The sequence below is a fragment of the Aquarana catesbeiana genome, linkage group LG01, assembly GCF_042186555.1.
Source record: "Aquarana catesbeiana isolate 2022-GZ linkage group LG01, ASM4218655v1, whole genome shotgun sequence".
In the NCBI taxonomy this organism is placed as follows: domain Eukaryota; kingdom Metazoa; phylum Chordata; class Amphibia; order Anura; family Ranidae; genus Aquarana; species Aquarana catesbeiana.
The window spans coordinates 798985859-799003912 of record NC_133324.1 but is presented as its reverse complement, the minus strand read 5'-3'; the positions used below and the strand labels follow the sequence as shown (position 1 = coordinate 799003912).

General features: G+C 45.4%; 1 protein-coding gene across 2 annotated transcripts in view; it reads right to left on the bottom strand.

Annotated features, from left to right (window-relative positions):
• LOC141114186 (cytochrome P450 4V2-like) overlaps positions 1-17782 on the bottom strand; it is a 196297-nt gene extending 178515 nt beyond the window's left edge. For both annotated transcript variants that reach the window (XM_073607734.1, XM_073607725.1), the window contains exon 1: positions 17673-17782. In XM_073607734.1, coding sequence (XP_073463835.1) covers positions 17673-17732 — 60 coding nt within the window. In that variant the 5' untranslated portion in view covers positions 17733-17782. The remainder of the gene's footprint in view (positions 1-17672) is intronic.
• Between the last annotated feature and the right edge of the window lie 272 nt (positions 17783-18054).

Sequence of the window (18054 nt, the reverse complement as noted above, 5' to 3'; positions counted from 1 at the left end):
GAAGGGAAAATGCCCCAAGAACAAGCAGGAACTGCAGACAGTTGCAACAGAGGCCTGGCAGAGCATCACCAGGGATGAAACCCAGCATCTGGTGATGTCTATGCATTCCAGACTTCAGGCTGCAAAGGATTTGCAACCAAGTATTAAAAAGTGAAAGTTTGATGGATGATTGTTAATCTGTCCCATTACTTTTGGTCCCTTAAAAAGTGGGAGGCACATATACAAACTGTTGTAATTCCTACACCGTTCACCTGATTTGGATGTAAATACCCTCAAATTAAAGCTGAAAGTCTTCAGTTAAAGCACATCTTGTTCGTTTCATTTCAAATCCAATGTGGGGGTGTATAGAGCCAAAAGATTATAATTGTGTCAATGTCCCAATACTTATGGATCTGACTGTATATATTTTCAGTATATTCAGTGTTTACTCGATATTCAGTCAGTGCAGGCAGTATACTACTTTATATACAGTATCTCACAAAAGTGAGTACACCCCTCACATTTTTGTAAGTACTTTATTATATCTTTTCATGTGACAACACTAAAGAAATGACACTTTTCTACAATTTAAAGTAGTGCGTGTACAGCTTGTATAACAGTGTAAATTAGATGTCCCCTCAAAATAACTCAACACATAGTCATTAATGTCTAAACCACTGGCAACGAAAGTGAGTACACCCCTAAGTGAAAATGTCCAAATTGGGCCCAATTAGCCATTTTCCCTCCCCGATGTCATGTGACTCGTTAGTGTTACAAGGTTTCAGGTGTGAATGGGGAGCAGGTGTGTTAAATTTGGTGTTATCGCTCTCACTCTCTCATACTGGTCACTGGAAGTTCAACATGGTACCTCATGGCAAAGAACTCTCTGAGGATCTGAAAAAAATAATTGTTGCTCTACATGAAGAAGGCCTATGCTATAAGAAGATTGCCAAGACCCTGAAACTGAGCTGCAGCATGGTGGCCAAGACCATACAGCGGCTTAACAGGACAGGTTCCACTCAGAACAGGCCTTGCCATAGTCAACCAAAGAAGTTGAGTGCATGTGCTCAGAGTCATATCCAGAGGTTGTCTTTGAGAAATAGAAGTATGAGTGCTGCCAGCATTGCTGCAGAGGTTGAGAAGGTGGGGGATCGGCCTGTCAGTTCTCAGACCATGCGCCTGACACTGAATCAGATTGATCTGCAGGGCTGTTGTCCCAGAAGGAAGCCTCTTCTAAAGATGATGTACAAGAAAACCCGCAAACAGTTTGCTAAGGACAAGCAGACTAAGGATATGGATTACTGGAACCATGTCCTGTGGTCTGATGAGACCAAGATAAACTTATTTGGATCAGATGGTGTTAAGCGTGTGTGGTGGCAACCAGGTGAGGAGTACAAAGACAAGTGTGTCTTGCCTACAGTCAAGCATGGTGGTTGGAGTGTCATTGTCTGGGGCTGCATGAGTGCTGCCTGCACTGGAGAGCTATAGTTTATTGAGGGAACCATGAATGCCAACATGTACTGTGACATACTGAAGCAGAGCATGATCCCCTTCCTTTTGGAGACTGTGCGGCAGTTCAGTATTCCAACATGATAATGACCCCAAACACACCTCCAAGACAACCTCTGCCTTGCTAAAGAAGCTGAGGGTCAAAAAAATGGGGGTGTGACCGAATGGAGGAGGGAGTGGGTGTGTGAATGTGAGCACCGGGTTTCTCTCTCCGCTCTCCACCCCCGCACTCAGTGCCTGGGGTTTTGGAGGCAGCTCTGGGCAGGTTTGCTTGGGCGGTGGCCCATCTCCCCTTCCCCGCTCTGTCGGAGGTCTCATGGCACCCTGTGCTGAGCGGGGTTCTGGAGATGGTTTGTCTGCCGCTTTTCCTTGTTCCCTGGATGGACAGACGCTGAAGCTGCTGTGGCATTGAGGCTGGGCTGTGTGCTGAGCCGCTTGTGCACCCGCCTGTGAACCCGCCTGTCCTCTCGCGAAAGCGAGTGGGGTTTGCTGCTGAGTAACTACGCTGCTCAGCCGACATGGAGTGAGAAGCGGTAGCGGTGTGAGCACCGTAGTAAGAGTGGGGTGAACCCCCAGACCTCAACAGTTCTTCTTGAAACTTAAATAACTCAGTTACAGCATGTCCAGAAAACGAGCCCCTGATGAGCAGCCGCCCCAGGATGGGAATCATATAGCTCGCTCAGTTAAGGAGAAAGAGAAAGCGAATCAAGTTTCAGCTGTAGCAGAAAAACTGGAACGTTTTGTTTTGCCCACGTACCCGCTCTATCACCCGTCAAGGGGGTCACCAACAGGCAGTGGTACAAGCCAAAACTCTGGCAGGATCTGCACCAGATAGAAGGAGCCAGGGGCATGGTCAGATTTCCTCAAACCCTGTTACCCAATCCAGCAACAAAACCGTGAGTACTAAAGGGGCAGGGGGAGCAAAATCAGGAACTGTAATAACAACAAAGTCCACAGGAGCTGGGGCGGCCCCTGTGGTCGCTCCTATTTTGGAGGATGAGGAACCCACTTTGAGGGATGTACTTTATGCCGTTAATGCCTGTAAAGACTCAATTACTGGTCTTGATAGCCGGCTAAAAAGCATTAAGGAGGAATTGCTCTCAATGAGCCAAGTTCTTGGTAGGACCGTGGAAAGGACTACTGCCTTAGAGGAGAGACTAAGCACAGTTGAGGACAATCTAAATCCACTAAAGAGAGAAATCAAGGGGCTTCACGCACAAATGGCCGTACAGGCAGCTAAACTCGAAGAAATGGAAAATAGAAGCCGTAGAAATAAAGTGAGACTGATAGGCCTACCGAAGAGGAGTGAGGGTCCTAATCCCATAGCTTTCCTTGAGGGGTGGTTTAGGGAAACTTTTGGGGATTCCACTTTTACATCTCTATTTGCGATCGAAAGAGCCCACCGAGTTCCCTTTGGGACCAGACAGATGGGGGAGTATGTTAGGCCACTACTCTTGAAACTGGTTAATTATAATGACAAGGTGATCTTATTACAGAGGGCCAGAGAAAGGGGGGACATTAGGTATAATGGGGCTAGGGTCTCATTTTACCCTGACTTTTCGCCAGATCTCCAGAAGCGTAGAGCGGAATTTATACCAATTAAGCGAACTTTGCAGAAGTACAAGATTGCGTATGATTTATTGTACCCAGCCCGTCTACGGGTGACAGATTAGAGTGGAACTTTATTCTCCTTCATCGTCTGAAGTGGAGAAATGGCTGGAGGAAAATAAGGAGGATTTATAGGATACTTTGTGCATGGAACCATTTTGAATGGGTGGCGGGGTGGCTTAATTGAGATGTACTGTACCTTTCTGGGCTTGGTGGCCCTTTTTCCCTTCCCCTCCCCCCCTTCTCCCCCCCCCTTTTTTTTTTTTTTACCTTGTCTTGCTTTTTGGCTTGAATATTACCACCATTGTAATATCACTATAATTTCACTGAAATATCACGGCTATAAAATTGTTTGTTTAATATGGAGGGGGTGGAGGGGGGGGGCACTCTTTGGTATGAATGTATAAAGGTAGGAGTGAGAAAATGTAAGGTATGGTCACAGGTGAAGCCCTTGGGGAGGGCCCTGATGGGCATGGGGGGGTGGTTAAGGGAGAGTGGGATGGGTGGGAGGTTGTGGGGGGTGGGGGTTGGTACAGGTTGAGAGCTAAGAACCACGCGTCACAAATATTAACATATTGGAATGCACAAATAGTGAGAGGGGGAAGATATGGAGAGAGTGAGGTATATTTAGTTGGGAGAAACCACTTGTGATGGAGAGGTATGTGCGAGTTTATTAGTCTGATCCTTTTTTTTTGGTTCTCAGTGTTGATTTATTTTTTGTAATTTTACCATGCAAGAAAAGAATTTTATACAATACAACCTCATGGAATGTTCGGGGCCTGGGGGACCCAATTAAGAGAGCTACGGTTCTATCGACTTTTGAGCCGGGCGGGCCCCGACTAGTCTGTCTGCAGGAAACACATTTAACACCCCTTCCCGCTGACCGTACGCAGATATGCGTACTCGGCTTTCGGGGGTTATACCGGGATGATGCCCGCAGCTGCAGGCATCATGCCGGTACCACTGTTTAGAGCCAGCGATTGGCTATCCGTGTATAACAACTAGGGCTAGGGCTAAAAGCCGCTCGGCTGTTATACCGGAGCAGCGGGAGGGGACGTCCCCCCCTCCCGCCGCCTCCCGCCGCTCTTACCGGGCCTCCCGGTCGATCTGGAAGCTCGGTGACCAATCCCATGCCTCCGGAGGCTGGGGGCGGGCTGGAACAAAGCTGTGGGTGGCTTCATTTCAGCCTTCAAATTGTAAACGCGAAAGCGACATCATGACGTCACTTCCCGTTTACTCGGCTGCCAATGGCGCCAGTTTTTAAAAAGTACACAGTATTCAGAATCGCCGTTTTCGGCGATCTGAATGCTTTGAAGCGTAAAGGAGGGATGGGGGGTCTTTTAGACCCCCGATCCCTTCATAAAGGGTACCTGTCACCACCTATTACTGTCACAAGGGATGTTTACATTCCTTGTGACAGCAATAAAAGTCATCAAAACATTTTTTTTTTTTTTAAACACAATTCAGATTGAAAATGTCCGATGGAGCCTTTCCGACAACAAGCTCCCATCGAACATTTTCCGTTGGAAAATCCGACCGTGTGTACAGGGCAATACACTTCAGGAGGTGTACACAGTATCTAATACAGTGTGTACAGTTTCTACTACACTTCTGGTGGTGTACACAGTATAAAATACAGTGCAGCCATTGTACAGTATCTAATACAGTGCAGGCGGTGTACACAGTATCTAATACAGTGTGTGCAGTTTCTACTACTTTTCTGTTGGTGTACACAGTATCTAATACAGTGTGTACATTTTCTACTACACTTCTGGTGGTGTACACAGTACACAATACAGTGCAGCCATAGTACAGTTTCTTCTACTTTTCTGGTGGTGTACACAGTATCTAATGCAGTGTGTACAGTTTCTACTACACTTCTGGTGGTGTACACAATACAGTGCAGCTGTACAATACACTAGTACAGTACACCACCTGCACTGTTTCTAATACAGTGCAGTACACCACCTGCACTGTTTCTAATACAGTGCAAGTGGTGTACACAGTATCTAATACAGTGTGTACAGTTTCTACTACACTTCTGGTGGTGTACACAGTACACAATACAGTGCAGCCATAGTACAGTTTCTAATACAATGCAGTCGGTGTACACAGTATCTAATACAGTGTGTACAGTTTCTACTACACTTCTGGTGGTGAACACAGTATACAATACAGTGCAGCTGTTGTACAGTTGTTAATACAGTGCAGGTGGCGTACACAGTATCTAATACAGTGTGTACAGTTTCTACTACACTGCTAGTGGTGTACACAGTATCTAATACAGTGTAGTGTTGTGTTGCAAAACAAAATATACGTCATGTCCGGAAGGCCACCAAGGAAAGGCAGACGCTCACAGGCCACTAAAAGAGGGCAAGTAGCCTCTGTGTCTATAGTTAATAGTGGTGGTCCTGGACATGGTGCATCCTCTGCAGGTGGCCATGGGGCACGCTTGTCCTTTTTTTCTGCTGCTGACCGTGTTTTTGAGCCAGAACAATCAGAAGAGTTGGTGGAGTGGATAACAAAGCTGTCCTCATCCTCCTCATCCTCTGTCACCCAGGCTCAGAGTAGTTTGCCTTCCAACACAGCTGCCAAAGTGACCTATTCCGCCAACTCATTGTCCACAGTCACTCCTTCCGTAGCCCCACCACCATGCATGGAAGAGTCCAGTTTCTACTACTTTTCTGGTGGTGTACACAGTATCTAATACAGTATGTACAGTTTCTACTACACTTCTGGTGGTGTACACAGTACACAATACAGTGTAGCCGTTGTACAGTTGCTAATACAGTGCAGACGGTGTAGACAGTATCTAATACAGTGTGTACAGTTTCTACTACACTTCTGGTGGTGTATACAGTATACAATACAGTGCAGCCATAGTACAGTTTCTACTACCTTTCTGGTGGTGTACACAGTATCAAAACAAAATATACGTCATGTCCAGAAGGCCACCAAAGCAGCCTCTGTGTCTACAGTCAACAGTGGTGGTCGTGGACATGGTGCATCCTCTGCAGTTGGCAGTGGGGCACGCTTGTCCTTTTTTTCTGCTGCTGGCCGTGTTATTGAGCCAGAACATGCAGAAGAGTTGGTGGAGTGGATAACAAAGCTGTCCTCATCCTCCTCATCCTCTGTCACCCAGGCTGAGAGTAGTTTGCCTTCCAACGCAGCGGCCAAAGTGGTCTATTCCACAAGTTCCTTGTCCACAGTAACCCCTTCCATAGCCCCACCATCATGCATGGATGAGTCCCCAGAATTATTTGACCACAGTGTACATGCTGCTGGAGGATGCGCATCGATTTGAAGGCTCCGATGTTGGTTCCCAGGTTGAGGAAGGGAGTAACGTGAACCTAGAAAGAGGGGGTGCTCAAAAAGGACAAGAAACTGGCAGCGATGTTCCCCCAGCTGCAGCATACTGCCAAGTTTGCTCCAGTGACGAGGAGGGAGGGGATGATGAGGTCACTGACTGTACTTGGGTGCCTGGGAGAAGAGAGGAGAAGGAGCAGGCACAACTCCAACGAGGCAGGATGTCCTCTAGGGGGCAGCTTAAGAGCAGTCACCCTATTGCATCACACCACAGAGCTCCGCAGGTGCAGGGCGCTGCTGACTCCCCGCTGGCTTTTAAAAGTTCCTTGGTGTGGGCCTTTTTCGACACGTGTGCAGCAGATCGCACCGTTGCTGTTTGCAACCTATGTCTGAAACGGATCAAGCGCGGCCAGAACAGCAGCTGCTTGGGCACCACATGCTTGACCAGACATATGACAACCTGCCATGCAGTCCGTTGGCAACAGCACATAAAAGACCCACATTAAAGAAAAAGGCAGACCTCTCCTTGCTCCTCATCTGGGATCTCCAACCCTGCTATACCTCCAGATCTCTCAAAAACCTGCACTGAGAGGAATGAAGGTATAGCAATAGGTATCCCAAGTACTTGCAGCCAATCTGCTAGCAGTACACGACCATCTGATTTTAGCAGGCAAATTTCCCTACCCCAGTTGCTGAACCGTAAAAAGAAATTTGGTCCCAGCCATCCACATGTTCAGCGTCTAAATGCTAGCTTGGCCAAATTGCTAGCACTGCAACTGCTACCTTTTCATCTGGTAGACTCTGACCCCTTTCGTGAATGTGCTGTACCTCAGTGGCAGCTTCCAAAATGCCATTTCTTTTCATGGAAGGCCATTCCGGCTCTCTACCGGCATGTGGAAGGCAATGTTTTGGCCTTGTTGGACAAGGTGGTCAGCAGTAAGGTTCCGCTTACTCATGGTCCAGCAGGCATGGGCAGGGACGTTATCTTTCCTTCACGGCACACTGGGTAACTCTGCTGACAGCTGGGAAAGATACAGGACAGGCCTTTTTCCACCACCATGCCTCCAAAATGCTAGTGGTGATTCTGCCACAGTTCTCCTCCACCCCCTCCTCTTCTTTTTCCTCTATGGCCTCTTCTGCCGAATTGTCCTCTGAACCACTGGTGCACCGTAAGCGTTCAAGGGGCTACGCAAGCAGTCAGGCTAAAAGATGCCATGTAGTGCTTGAGTTGGTCTGCCTAGGGGACAGGAGCCACACTGGGGCAGAGATTCTGTCAGCTCTGCAGGGGCGGGCTCAGAGGTGGTTGATGCCATGCCAGCTTCAGCCGGGAACTGTTGTATGCAACAATGGCACCAACCTCTCTGCCCTCCGACAGGTACACTTGACCCATGTTCCATGTTTGGGACACGTCTTGAATTTGGTGGTACAGCAGTTTTGGGGCAGGTACCCAGGCTTACAGGATCTCCTCAGGCAGGCCAGAAAAATCTGTGATCATTCCCGCCGGTCCTACAATGCCAGTGCTCAGCTGACTGTAATTCAAAGGGAATGCAACTTGCCCACCAACTGCCTCATTTGTGACATGCCCACCAAGTGGAACTCAACGTCGGCAATGCTTCAACAGCTGCACACACAGCAGAGGGCGATCAGTGAGTACCTGTGCTAGTATGGCACCAGGACAGGGTCAGGAGGGCTTGGCTTCTTTTCACCACAATTAAAATTTTTGATATATTTCACAACAGGGCCCGTTCCTGCGCCCAACAAGAGTATCTGTAAGGGGTTATAGTAATGTGGAACCACCACTACCAACCAAGGCCCAATTTTTCTACCCCTGTTCAACAGGGGCATGTAATTACAATTTTTGATCTAATATTTCACAGCAGGGCCCGTTCCTGTGCTCAACAAGAGTATCTGTGAGGGGTTACAGTGTTGTGGCACCACCACCACCACCCAAGGCCCAATTTTTCTGCCCTGTTCAACAGGGGCATGTAATTACAATTGTTGATATAATATTTTAACGCAGGGCCCGTTCCTGTGCCCAACAAGAGTAACTGTGAGGGCTTAAGCCGCGTACACACGAGCGGAATGTCCGACAGAAAAAGTGCGACGGAAGCTTTTCATCGTCTATTCCGATCATGTGTAGGCCTCATCTGACTTTTGTTTTTGAAAATTCTGACGGACCTAGAAATGAAACATGTTCTAAATATTTCAAACGGAACCAATTCCTATTGGGAAAACCACTCATTTGTATGCTGTTCCGACGGACCAAAAACGACGCATGCTCTGAAGCAAGTACGAGACGGAAGTTATTGGCTACTGGCTATAGCACTTCCTTTTTCTAGTCCCATCGTACGTGCTGTACGTCATCTCGTTCTGAACGGTTGGACTTTGGTTGGACTTTGGTTTGACCGTGTGTAGGCAAGACCGCTTGAATGGGATTCCGTCGGAGTTCCGTTGGAGAAACCTTCGGAGTTTATTCTGACGGCAAAACCGGTCGTATGTACGCAGCATTACAGTGTTGTGGCACCACCACTATCCAAGGCCCAAATTTTCTGCCCCTGTTTAACAGGGGCTTGTAATTACAATTCTTGATATACTATTTCACAGCAGGGCCCGTTCCTGCACCCAACAAGAATAACTGTGAGGGCTTACAGTGTTCTGGTACCACCAACACCTAAGGCCCAAATTTTCTGCAGAGTATATAGGGTGGCCGTATAGTATATATACTGCTGTTCAAAGTATATAGTGCCTTGGGGCCTGGGGTGCGGGGTTCCCCTTTATATCTATACCAGACCTGAAGGGCCTGGTATGGATTTTGGAGGGTGAAATCCACGTAATTTTTTTGGGGTATTTTGGGTATTTTTATCTATATTGCCGGGATCCGAAAATACATTACAGCCGCAAGCATTTTTAAATTACATTTTTCCTTTAGAAATGTAATTTTTCTGTGGCACTGTTATAAACATGGGAAAGATGCACTACTTTACAGGCATACTAAGGACCCCCCCCCCCCCCGGCATGATATTTAAAGGAATATTTGATTTTTATTGTTTCACTTTAAGCATTATTAAAATCACTGTTCCCGAAAAAACAGCTGTTTTTAAAACTTTTTTTGCATTGATACATGCTCCCTGGGACAGGACCCGGGTCTCCAAACACTTTTTATGGCAATAACTTGCATATAAGCCTTTAAAATTATCACTTTTGATTTTTCACGTTTGTGTCCTATAGACTGTGTTCAAACAAATTTTTTGCCTGTTCGCATGTTCTGCTGCAAAACGAACTGGGGGGGGTTCTGCACATCCCTCCTGGGAACGATCACTACACTTCTCCATTCCTCTCCGTCAATGGCATACTACTCTACAGCTTCCACTTAAAATGGAAATGCACTTCCCATCGGGAGTTGATACACAAAATCTTCCACAGGTGCTAATCAAGCTTGCCTCTATCTTCCCAGATCAATCCCAAAATTGTTGGAGGCTGTGCGGTCAATCTGGTTCCCATCACCACATCTGGTGGGACTGCCCAAAAATATCTTCATATTGGTCAAAAATTGAAAACTTTATTTCCTCTTCATCGTCTCATACCTTATCACTCACACCACAAATGGCTCTTCTGGGAATTGGAATCCTGGACCTCCACATCTCAGACTCTTCATTTCCCATATCTTGTTTGCAGCCAGACTGGAGCTCGCACGACACTGGAAATAAAAACTTCCTCCCACACTAAAAGAAGTTCTCCAGACTCTTAACAACCACTTTCTAATGGAATTCTTATTTGCCAAAGCAAACCTAAGACTTCCTGACAAACTGAGAACCTTGGAAAAAGAACTGCAGAGGCTCTGCTATTACTTAAATTCTTCACGATCGCAACACTAGATCCTGCCTTCCCACCCCTCATCCACAGGTCTCCCTTACTCACCCTACACCAACTACCAGTATTATGTCTCCCGAATCAAAACCACACAAATAATTAATCTCTCCATATCTCACCAACTCCACTTGACCCCGGCAAACTATCATAAAACCACATACACCAAAGGAATTACAGAATCTTCTCATCTCAAGACAACTAATATACACCGGACAATGCTACTCCGTATGTGACTGACTAATCCCAGGCCCTTTCTACATAGCCTGTTTGCTAGTAAAAGTCCTCCACTCCAATTTGTGACTACTCTAAGTTGACATCCCATTTCCATCCACTTGCCTTATATCCACCCCCCCCACTATACATAGTTTACTTTTGTTATACTCTCATTGATTGTGAACTGTAGCGATCCTTATGTACTTATTGCTCACTTTGTTCTTATACTCCTCATTTGAAAGTTAATAAAACTCTTATAGGGCGTACACACGGTCGGACTTTGTTCAGACATTCTGACAACAAAATCCTAGGATTTTTTCCGACGGATGTTGGCTTAAACTTGTCTTGCATACACACGGTCACACAAAGTTGTCGGAAAATCCGATCGTTCTAAACGCGGTGACGTAAAACATGTACGTCGGGACTATAAACGGGGCAGTGGCCAATAGCTTTCATCTCTTTATTTATTCTGAGCATGCGTGGCACTTTGTCCGTTGGATTTGTGTACACACGATCGGAATTTCCGACAACGGATTTTGTTGTCGGAAAATTTTATCTCCTGCTCTCCAGCTTTGTGTGTCGGAATATCCGATGGAAAATGTCCGATGGAGCCCACACACGGTCGGAATTTCCGACAACACGCTCCGATCGGACATTTTCCATTGGAAAATCCGACCGTGTGTACGGGGCATTAATCACTCTTTACTATTGATGCAGTGCTCAAAACTGGAGAGGGGGTTTAGGGATGCAGGATACCCAAAAGGGCAGATAACCAAATCAGACATAAGTCCTATGAGAGTGATGTCTAAAAAATGGACAGAGGACAACCAGTTCAATCTGTAACCCTTTAAGAGCAGTATACAGTGTTTCCTTGCACCAAGATCTTACTTATATCTCTCTGAGTCCTGAGTCTCTGGGATCTGAGAAAAGATCCATCATCCAGGGTCCAGATGACAACTAACCCCCCAGATTCTTTGCAACCCTCTTTAGACAAGAGTATTTCTGTTTAGCCCAGATCCTTTCAGGCATCTGCTCCAACTTTAATTTAACGTGTTCTTGAAAGGTGCTCCAAAACATTTATAAGCTCTCCAGACCATACCTCCAAATGTAGCTGCTCAGGGATTGGCTGGCTCAGATAAATATCCATGACCTAGTGGTTAATCCTTGCCACACTGATTACTGGAACCCCCTTCCAGTAACAGGCTGAAGCAATCAACCTACCAGACTTAGGGAAAACCTACAGAACCCAGAAAAGGTAAACATTAGCTTAGTGGTTCTAAAGGCAGAAGGTTTTTTACCTTATTGCATTCTATGCATTAGAATAATAAATCTTCTGTGTGCAGCAGCCCCCCTCAGTCCCCCTAATACTTACCTGTGACGGGAGTCACTTTGGGCGGCGGGGCATGTGGAACCCAGCTTACCCTAGAGAGGTTGGGAAACCCCTGTCTCGGCTCTCCATGCCCTTCTTATGTGTAAGCTACCCTGTGTCTATTAGGGGCACAGGGTGACCGAGCAAATAATGGACAACTACTTAATGTACTCCAATGTAGGAGCCAGACAGTCTGCTACTGCGGTCTCCTGCTATTGTCTGTTTAACTAGTTCATGGCCAGCCGCCGCAGTTGGACTGGGGCAGGTTGGCTCCCCTGAGCGAAACACCTTCATTGTACGTCAGGCACTTACACGGCGATCTGTGGGCGTGCGCACATGCCTGTTCTGTTAGGGGAGTAGAGTGAGATCTTCTGTTCCTAGTGATTAGGAACAGCGATCTCTATCCTCCTCCAGTCAGCCCAGCCCCCATACAGTTATAAACAACTCCCTAGGGAACACTTAACCCCTTGATCGCCCCCTAGTGTTAACCCCTTCCCTGCCAGTGAAATTTATACAGTAATCAGTGGCTATTTTAGCTCTGATCGCTGTATAAATGTCAATAGTACCAAAAAAGTGTCAAAAGTGTCCGATCTGTGCCCCGCAATGTCGCAGTCCCACTAAAAATCGTAGATCACCGACATTACTAGTAAAAAAAAATAATAAAAGTGCCATAAATCTTTCCCCTATTTTGTAGACGCAATAACTTTTGCGCAAACCAATCAATAAACGCTTATTGCGATTTTTTACCAAAAATACGTAGCAGAATACATATTGGCCTAAACTGAGGAAGAAATTTGTTTTTTTAGGTTTTTTTGGATATTTATTATAGCAAAAAGTAACATTTTTTCAAAATTGTTGCTCTTTTTTTGTTTATAGCGCAAAAAAAAAACCCGCAGATGTGGGGGCCTGGCTTGGTGCGTGACGAGGATGGCTGCACACTGATGGAGCTCCTCTGCACACACAGCCGTTCATAGCCTAACACCAGACCACCAGCCCTCAGATGCCGGGTAAAAGACTCTACACCACCCCCCACTCTCGTCCACGCCGTGGTTTGGCAGCCTATCCAGCACAGAACATAACGGATCTTTTTAAAAGCAAGTCTGCAGCTCAAAGCAGCGCGATAGGATCCAAGATGGACACTCCAACACTCCATGAGGAGGAATACAGCGAGGACTCACAATCAGCTCCTGAGGACTCAGGTAGGGGTAAACCCAGATCGGAACATCCCCTAACCTATTCTGATATGTCAGTGATTGCTGAAGACATCAAGTCCACCTTTTCTGCAGCAATTACTGACCTGAAAACCAATCTGCTTGTGCTGACTGAGAAGCTGGCGTCCCCCGAAGCTGCAGGGAAGCACAGAGACAAGGCCATACACAGATTGGAAAAGATTTCTGTTACACAGTGACAGTACTTCGTAGAAATGAATAGACATTTTGAAGATTTGGATAACAGGGGCAGAAGATGCAATATATGAGTGAGGGGGATCCCAGAAACTGTGGAGCCTGACCAGATTGTCCCAGCATTACAGAGGGTCTTTAATAGTCTGCTAGAAAGACAGGAGGACATGGGGATTGACTTTGTGAGAGCATATAGAGCCCTAAGGCCGAGGGGCCCTGAGACTGCACCACCAGGAGACATAATATGCTGTCTGCAAAGTTTTGTCCTCAAAGAAGAAATCATGCGCAAATCTAGGAGGAATGATCACATTATCTTCAATGGAGAAACTATAATGTTATTCCAATACCTATCGCAGATTACACGAAAGAACCGGTGAGCCCTGCGACCCCTACTGGAGAAACTAAGGGAAAGGGAACTGAAATATACATGGCGATCCCCGTTTGCTCTGATGGTCTCGCACAATGGTCAACAACATGAACTGCGTACACCTGCTGACCTACCGGACTTCTGCACTGCACTGATTTTGGGCCAGACAAATCTCCTGGAGTAGTACTTCGACTTCTTACAGGTCCCCTTGGAAAGAAGCCCCCCTAGATCCCCATTTTCTACTCCAGATAAGAGGTAGTCAATATAGTATAGGATTAGAAGACATTCATTTTACCTACAGGTAAGCCTTATTATAGGCTTACCTGTAGGTAAAAATGTGCAAGTGGGGTATATAACTGCTTTAAAGGGGTTGTAAAGGTAATTTTTTTTTTATTTAAAATAACAAACATGTCATACTTACCTTCACTGTGCAGCTCGTTCTGCACAGAGTGGCCCCGAACCTGGTCTTCTGGGGTCCCTCGGCGGCTGTTTCAGCTCCTCCCCGCAAGCATTTACCACCTTAATGCGAGCTCCCTCGCATGGTGGTGAGTGCTTGCGGGCGCGCTCCCGTGATACAGCCGGCGGCTATAGCCGCTCGCTGTATCACTCGGCCCCGCCCCCCGGCGCGCCGCATCATCGGATGTGATTGACAGCAGCGCGAGCCAATGGCTGCGCTGCTTTCAATCCATCCACTGCAGCCAATCAGCGACCAGGCTGAGCTGCAATGAGGACGAGCAGCGAAGATTCGAGGTGTCAGGTAAGTAAAACGGGGGGGCTGGGGGCGGCGGTACTGTCAAAAGTTTTTTCACCTTAATGCATAGAATGCATTAAGGTGAAAAAATTTTTATCTTTACAACCCCTTTAAGGCTGCATTCACACCTATGCATTTTTAGTGCTTTTTGCATTTTGCAGATTTGCACTACAGAACGTGTTCCATAGGAAACCATGTTAAATGGACTATAGTGCAAATCTGCAAAATGCAAAAAGCACTAAAAATGCCTAGGTGTGAATCCAGCCTAAGGCTGGATTCACACCTATGCATGTTGCTTTTGAGGGTTTTTGGAGGTTTTTTTTTCATGCTTGCCACGTTTTTGAGCCGCGTTTTTGCCGCGATTTTGCCGCGATTTGCGTTTTGCGTTTTTTTTTTTTTTTTACAGTTTTTTTTTACAGTCTTAAAAAAATGAAAAAAAAAAAAATGAAAAAAAAAAAAAAAAAAAAAACGGCAAAAACGCACCAAAAACGCTGCAAAAACGCTGCAAAAACGCTGCAAAAACGGTGCACTTGCGTTTTTGATGCTTGTCCATTGAAATCCATTACATGCAAAACGCTGCTTTTTGCATGAAAAAAAGTCCCCGACCCTTTCCAAAAATGCAGAGAAACAAAAAGGCATTGATGTGAACATGTTCCATAGGAACCCATGTTAAAAAATTCCCGTGCATTTCTGCAAAATGCAAAATGCATCAAAAAACGCGCTAGTGTGAATGGAGCCTAAGTGCTGAGTTAATTAGCATGCTAATTATATAATTGTCAGCTAGTAGCTGCTAGAGAGGGATTAGCCATGCTACCTTGTTATCTAAACCATTGTGTGATGTTTTGGGTAAATATTTGGGTTATTGTTCATATGAGAAAAAAAAAAAAAGAACAAAATATTACAGCGTACACATGCAAAAAATATTTTTATTTTTTGATAATGTTTTTTGAAAATGTCTAATGCCCTGTACACACGGTCGGATTTTCCGTCGGAAAATGTGTGATAGGACCTTGTTGTCGGAAATTCCGACCATGTGTAGGCTCCATCACACATTTTCCATCAGATTTTCCGACACACAAAGTTTGAGAGCAGGATATAAAATTTTCCGACAACAAAATCCGTTGTCAGAAATTCCGATCGTGTGTACACAAATCCGACAGACAAAGTGCCACGCATGCTCAGAATAAATAAAGAGATGAAAGCTTTTGGCCACTGCCCCATTTATAGTCCTGACGTACGTGTTTTACGTCACTGCGTTTAGAACGATCGGATTTTCCGACAACTTTGTGTGACCGTGTGTATGCAAGACAAGTTTGAGCCAACATCCGTCAGAAAAAATCCTAGGATTTTGTTGTCGGAATGTCCGAACAAAGTCCGACCATGTGTACGGGGCATAAGTGTTTTAAATAGCCTTGCAGGAGGTAAATGTCTTTTTTTTGCATGTGTGCGCTGTAATATTTTGTTCTGTTGTATGGTCTTATGGCTACACCATCTTTAATTCATCTTTTAGGGTGTGCCCCCCAAATATCTTGATTGTCTATTGTATGGATTCTGACCAAATCCTTTTGGGCAGGAGCACCCCACTCCCTCATCAGTGCCTCTCATTAGTGTCCACCTGTGTCATAGGTGGAGACCTCTAGTTCTACCATACAGAGGAGTGTATGGCTCCCATGGTTCAGAGAAACAGGATCTCCCAGTCTATGGATAGCGTAGGACCCACTAACCTTGGATATAGAGGAGTGTATGGCTCCCATGGTTCAGAGAAGCAGGATCTCCCAGTCTATGGATAGCGTAGGACCCACTAACCATGGGGTACTTTGTCGCAGTAAGTGGGCTTAAGCACCATATATTAATATGGTGTGACCAAATCCCCATATTTTTTGATAATGTTTTTTGAAAATGTCTAGCTGTTTTAAATAGCCTTGCAGGAGGTAAAATGTCTTTTTTTTTTCATGTGTGCACTGTAATATTTTGTTCTGTTGTATGGTCTTATGGCTGCACCATCTTTGATGCATCTTCTAGGGTGTGCCCCCCAAATATCTTGCTTGTCTATTGTTCATATGAGGACTGACCTACTTTGCAAGTGTATAAAAAGCCTGTATTCTTGTTCAATAAACAGTTCCAGTTTTGCAGCTGAGCTTGTCCCATCTAGTTCTTGGTTGCAATATGCGGCTATAATATCTGATATCTATGTTCAGACTGGAGGAAGCGGTATACTGATGGAAGCACTCAAGCGGAGTGTGGGACGGTTCTGTCATGATACCTAAACCCCATCTCGATCAAGCAATGTTGTACAAGAGCCTCGGCAGTCCGAGGACTCTTCCTACTCATTGGCTAAGACAGCAGTGGGAGCCATTGGCTCCCGCTGCTGTCAAAGTCAGCAAGCCAATGAGGAGAAAGAGGGGGCGGGACCAAGCCATGTCTGAATAGACACACAGAGCAGCGGCTAGGCTCAAGTGCCCCCATAGCAAGCTGCTTGCTGTGGGGACACTGGGCAGGAGGGAATGGCCAGGAGTGCCAGTGAGGGACCCAAGAAGAGGAGGATCTGGGCTGCTCTGTGCAAAACCATTACATAGAGCAGGTAAGTATACCATGTTTGTTATTTTTAAACAAAAAAAAAAACAAGACTTTGATATCACTTTAAGCTGGTTACAACCTAGCAGTAACACATTTTACATTTATTAGATACACAACAGCATAAAGCAGGGTTGCTATAAGTGCAATATGTCCACACCCAACATTACTCTCCTGAGGGTGCCCCAAATCCTTCACACTCCTAGCATTGTTCTTGCATTACACACAGCAATGCCAATCTGACAGAAGTTCTCGCCTACTCTATACAAATCTTAAAAGATAAAGTCATGTCTGATGTTGGGCTTTCAAGTCTCTAAATATATAGTCAAATTTCAAGGCCACTAACTGACAGAATCAAATGAGGAAAACTGTTACTGCTAGAATGGAGACTAGCACCAGGAAAAGGTGTATAATGACCTGAAAATTGAATCTGTCATCAATGGGACAGTGGATGACAGAGAGTGTGTACTGTAGGAAATAAGAAATTCAGCACTGACCTCCATGGATCTTTAAGCAAAGATAGCAAGAAATATGAACATATGAATGTAAGACTAGGGTTAAATGGGTGCATGTATCATTCCATACAAGGGCTCCTCCTCTCTTTATATCCATTGCATAGGATCAATTCATGTCACATTTATTGCCACAGTATACATTTTTCATGGAGAATTTCAGGGTACTTATGGTATGTAAAGACTTTCTGTGTGCATATTGAGGTCAGCTCACCTCTACAGTCTCTGCATGGTATAATATCAAGAAAGGTACCGGTCCAGCCCATATTTTCATAAGAGGAAGATGTCGAAATTTTTCTGTGTTTTCAGCCAGTTCAGAGAAGAAATCTGGGAAGTAACATGACAAGTATAAATAATGTAAACAAAGAATAGCATAATTCTAAATTGGTGTGATTGTGTCTTCACAGGGGTTTTTCTACTTTACTCATAGAATTATTTACTCCTATAGCCTCTCAGTAGTTAAAGCCACACAAGCAGCAAACATACAGTGCATTCGGAAAGTATTCACAGCGATTCACTTTTTCCACATTTTGTTATTTTACAGCCTTATTCCAAAATGGATTAAATTCATTATTTTCCTAAAAATTCTACAAACA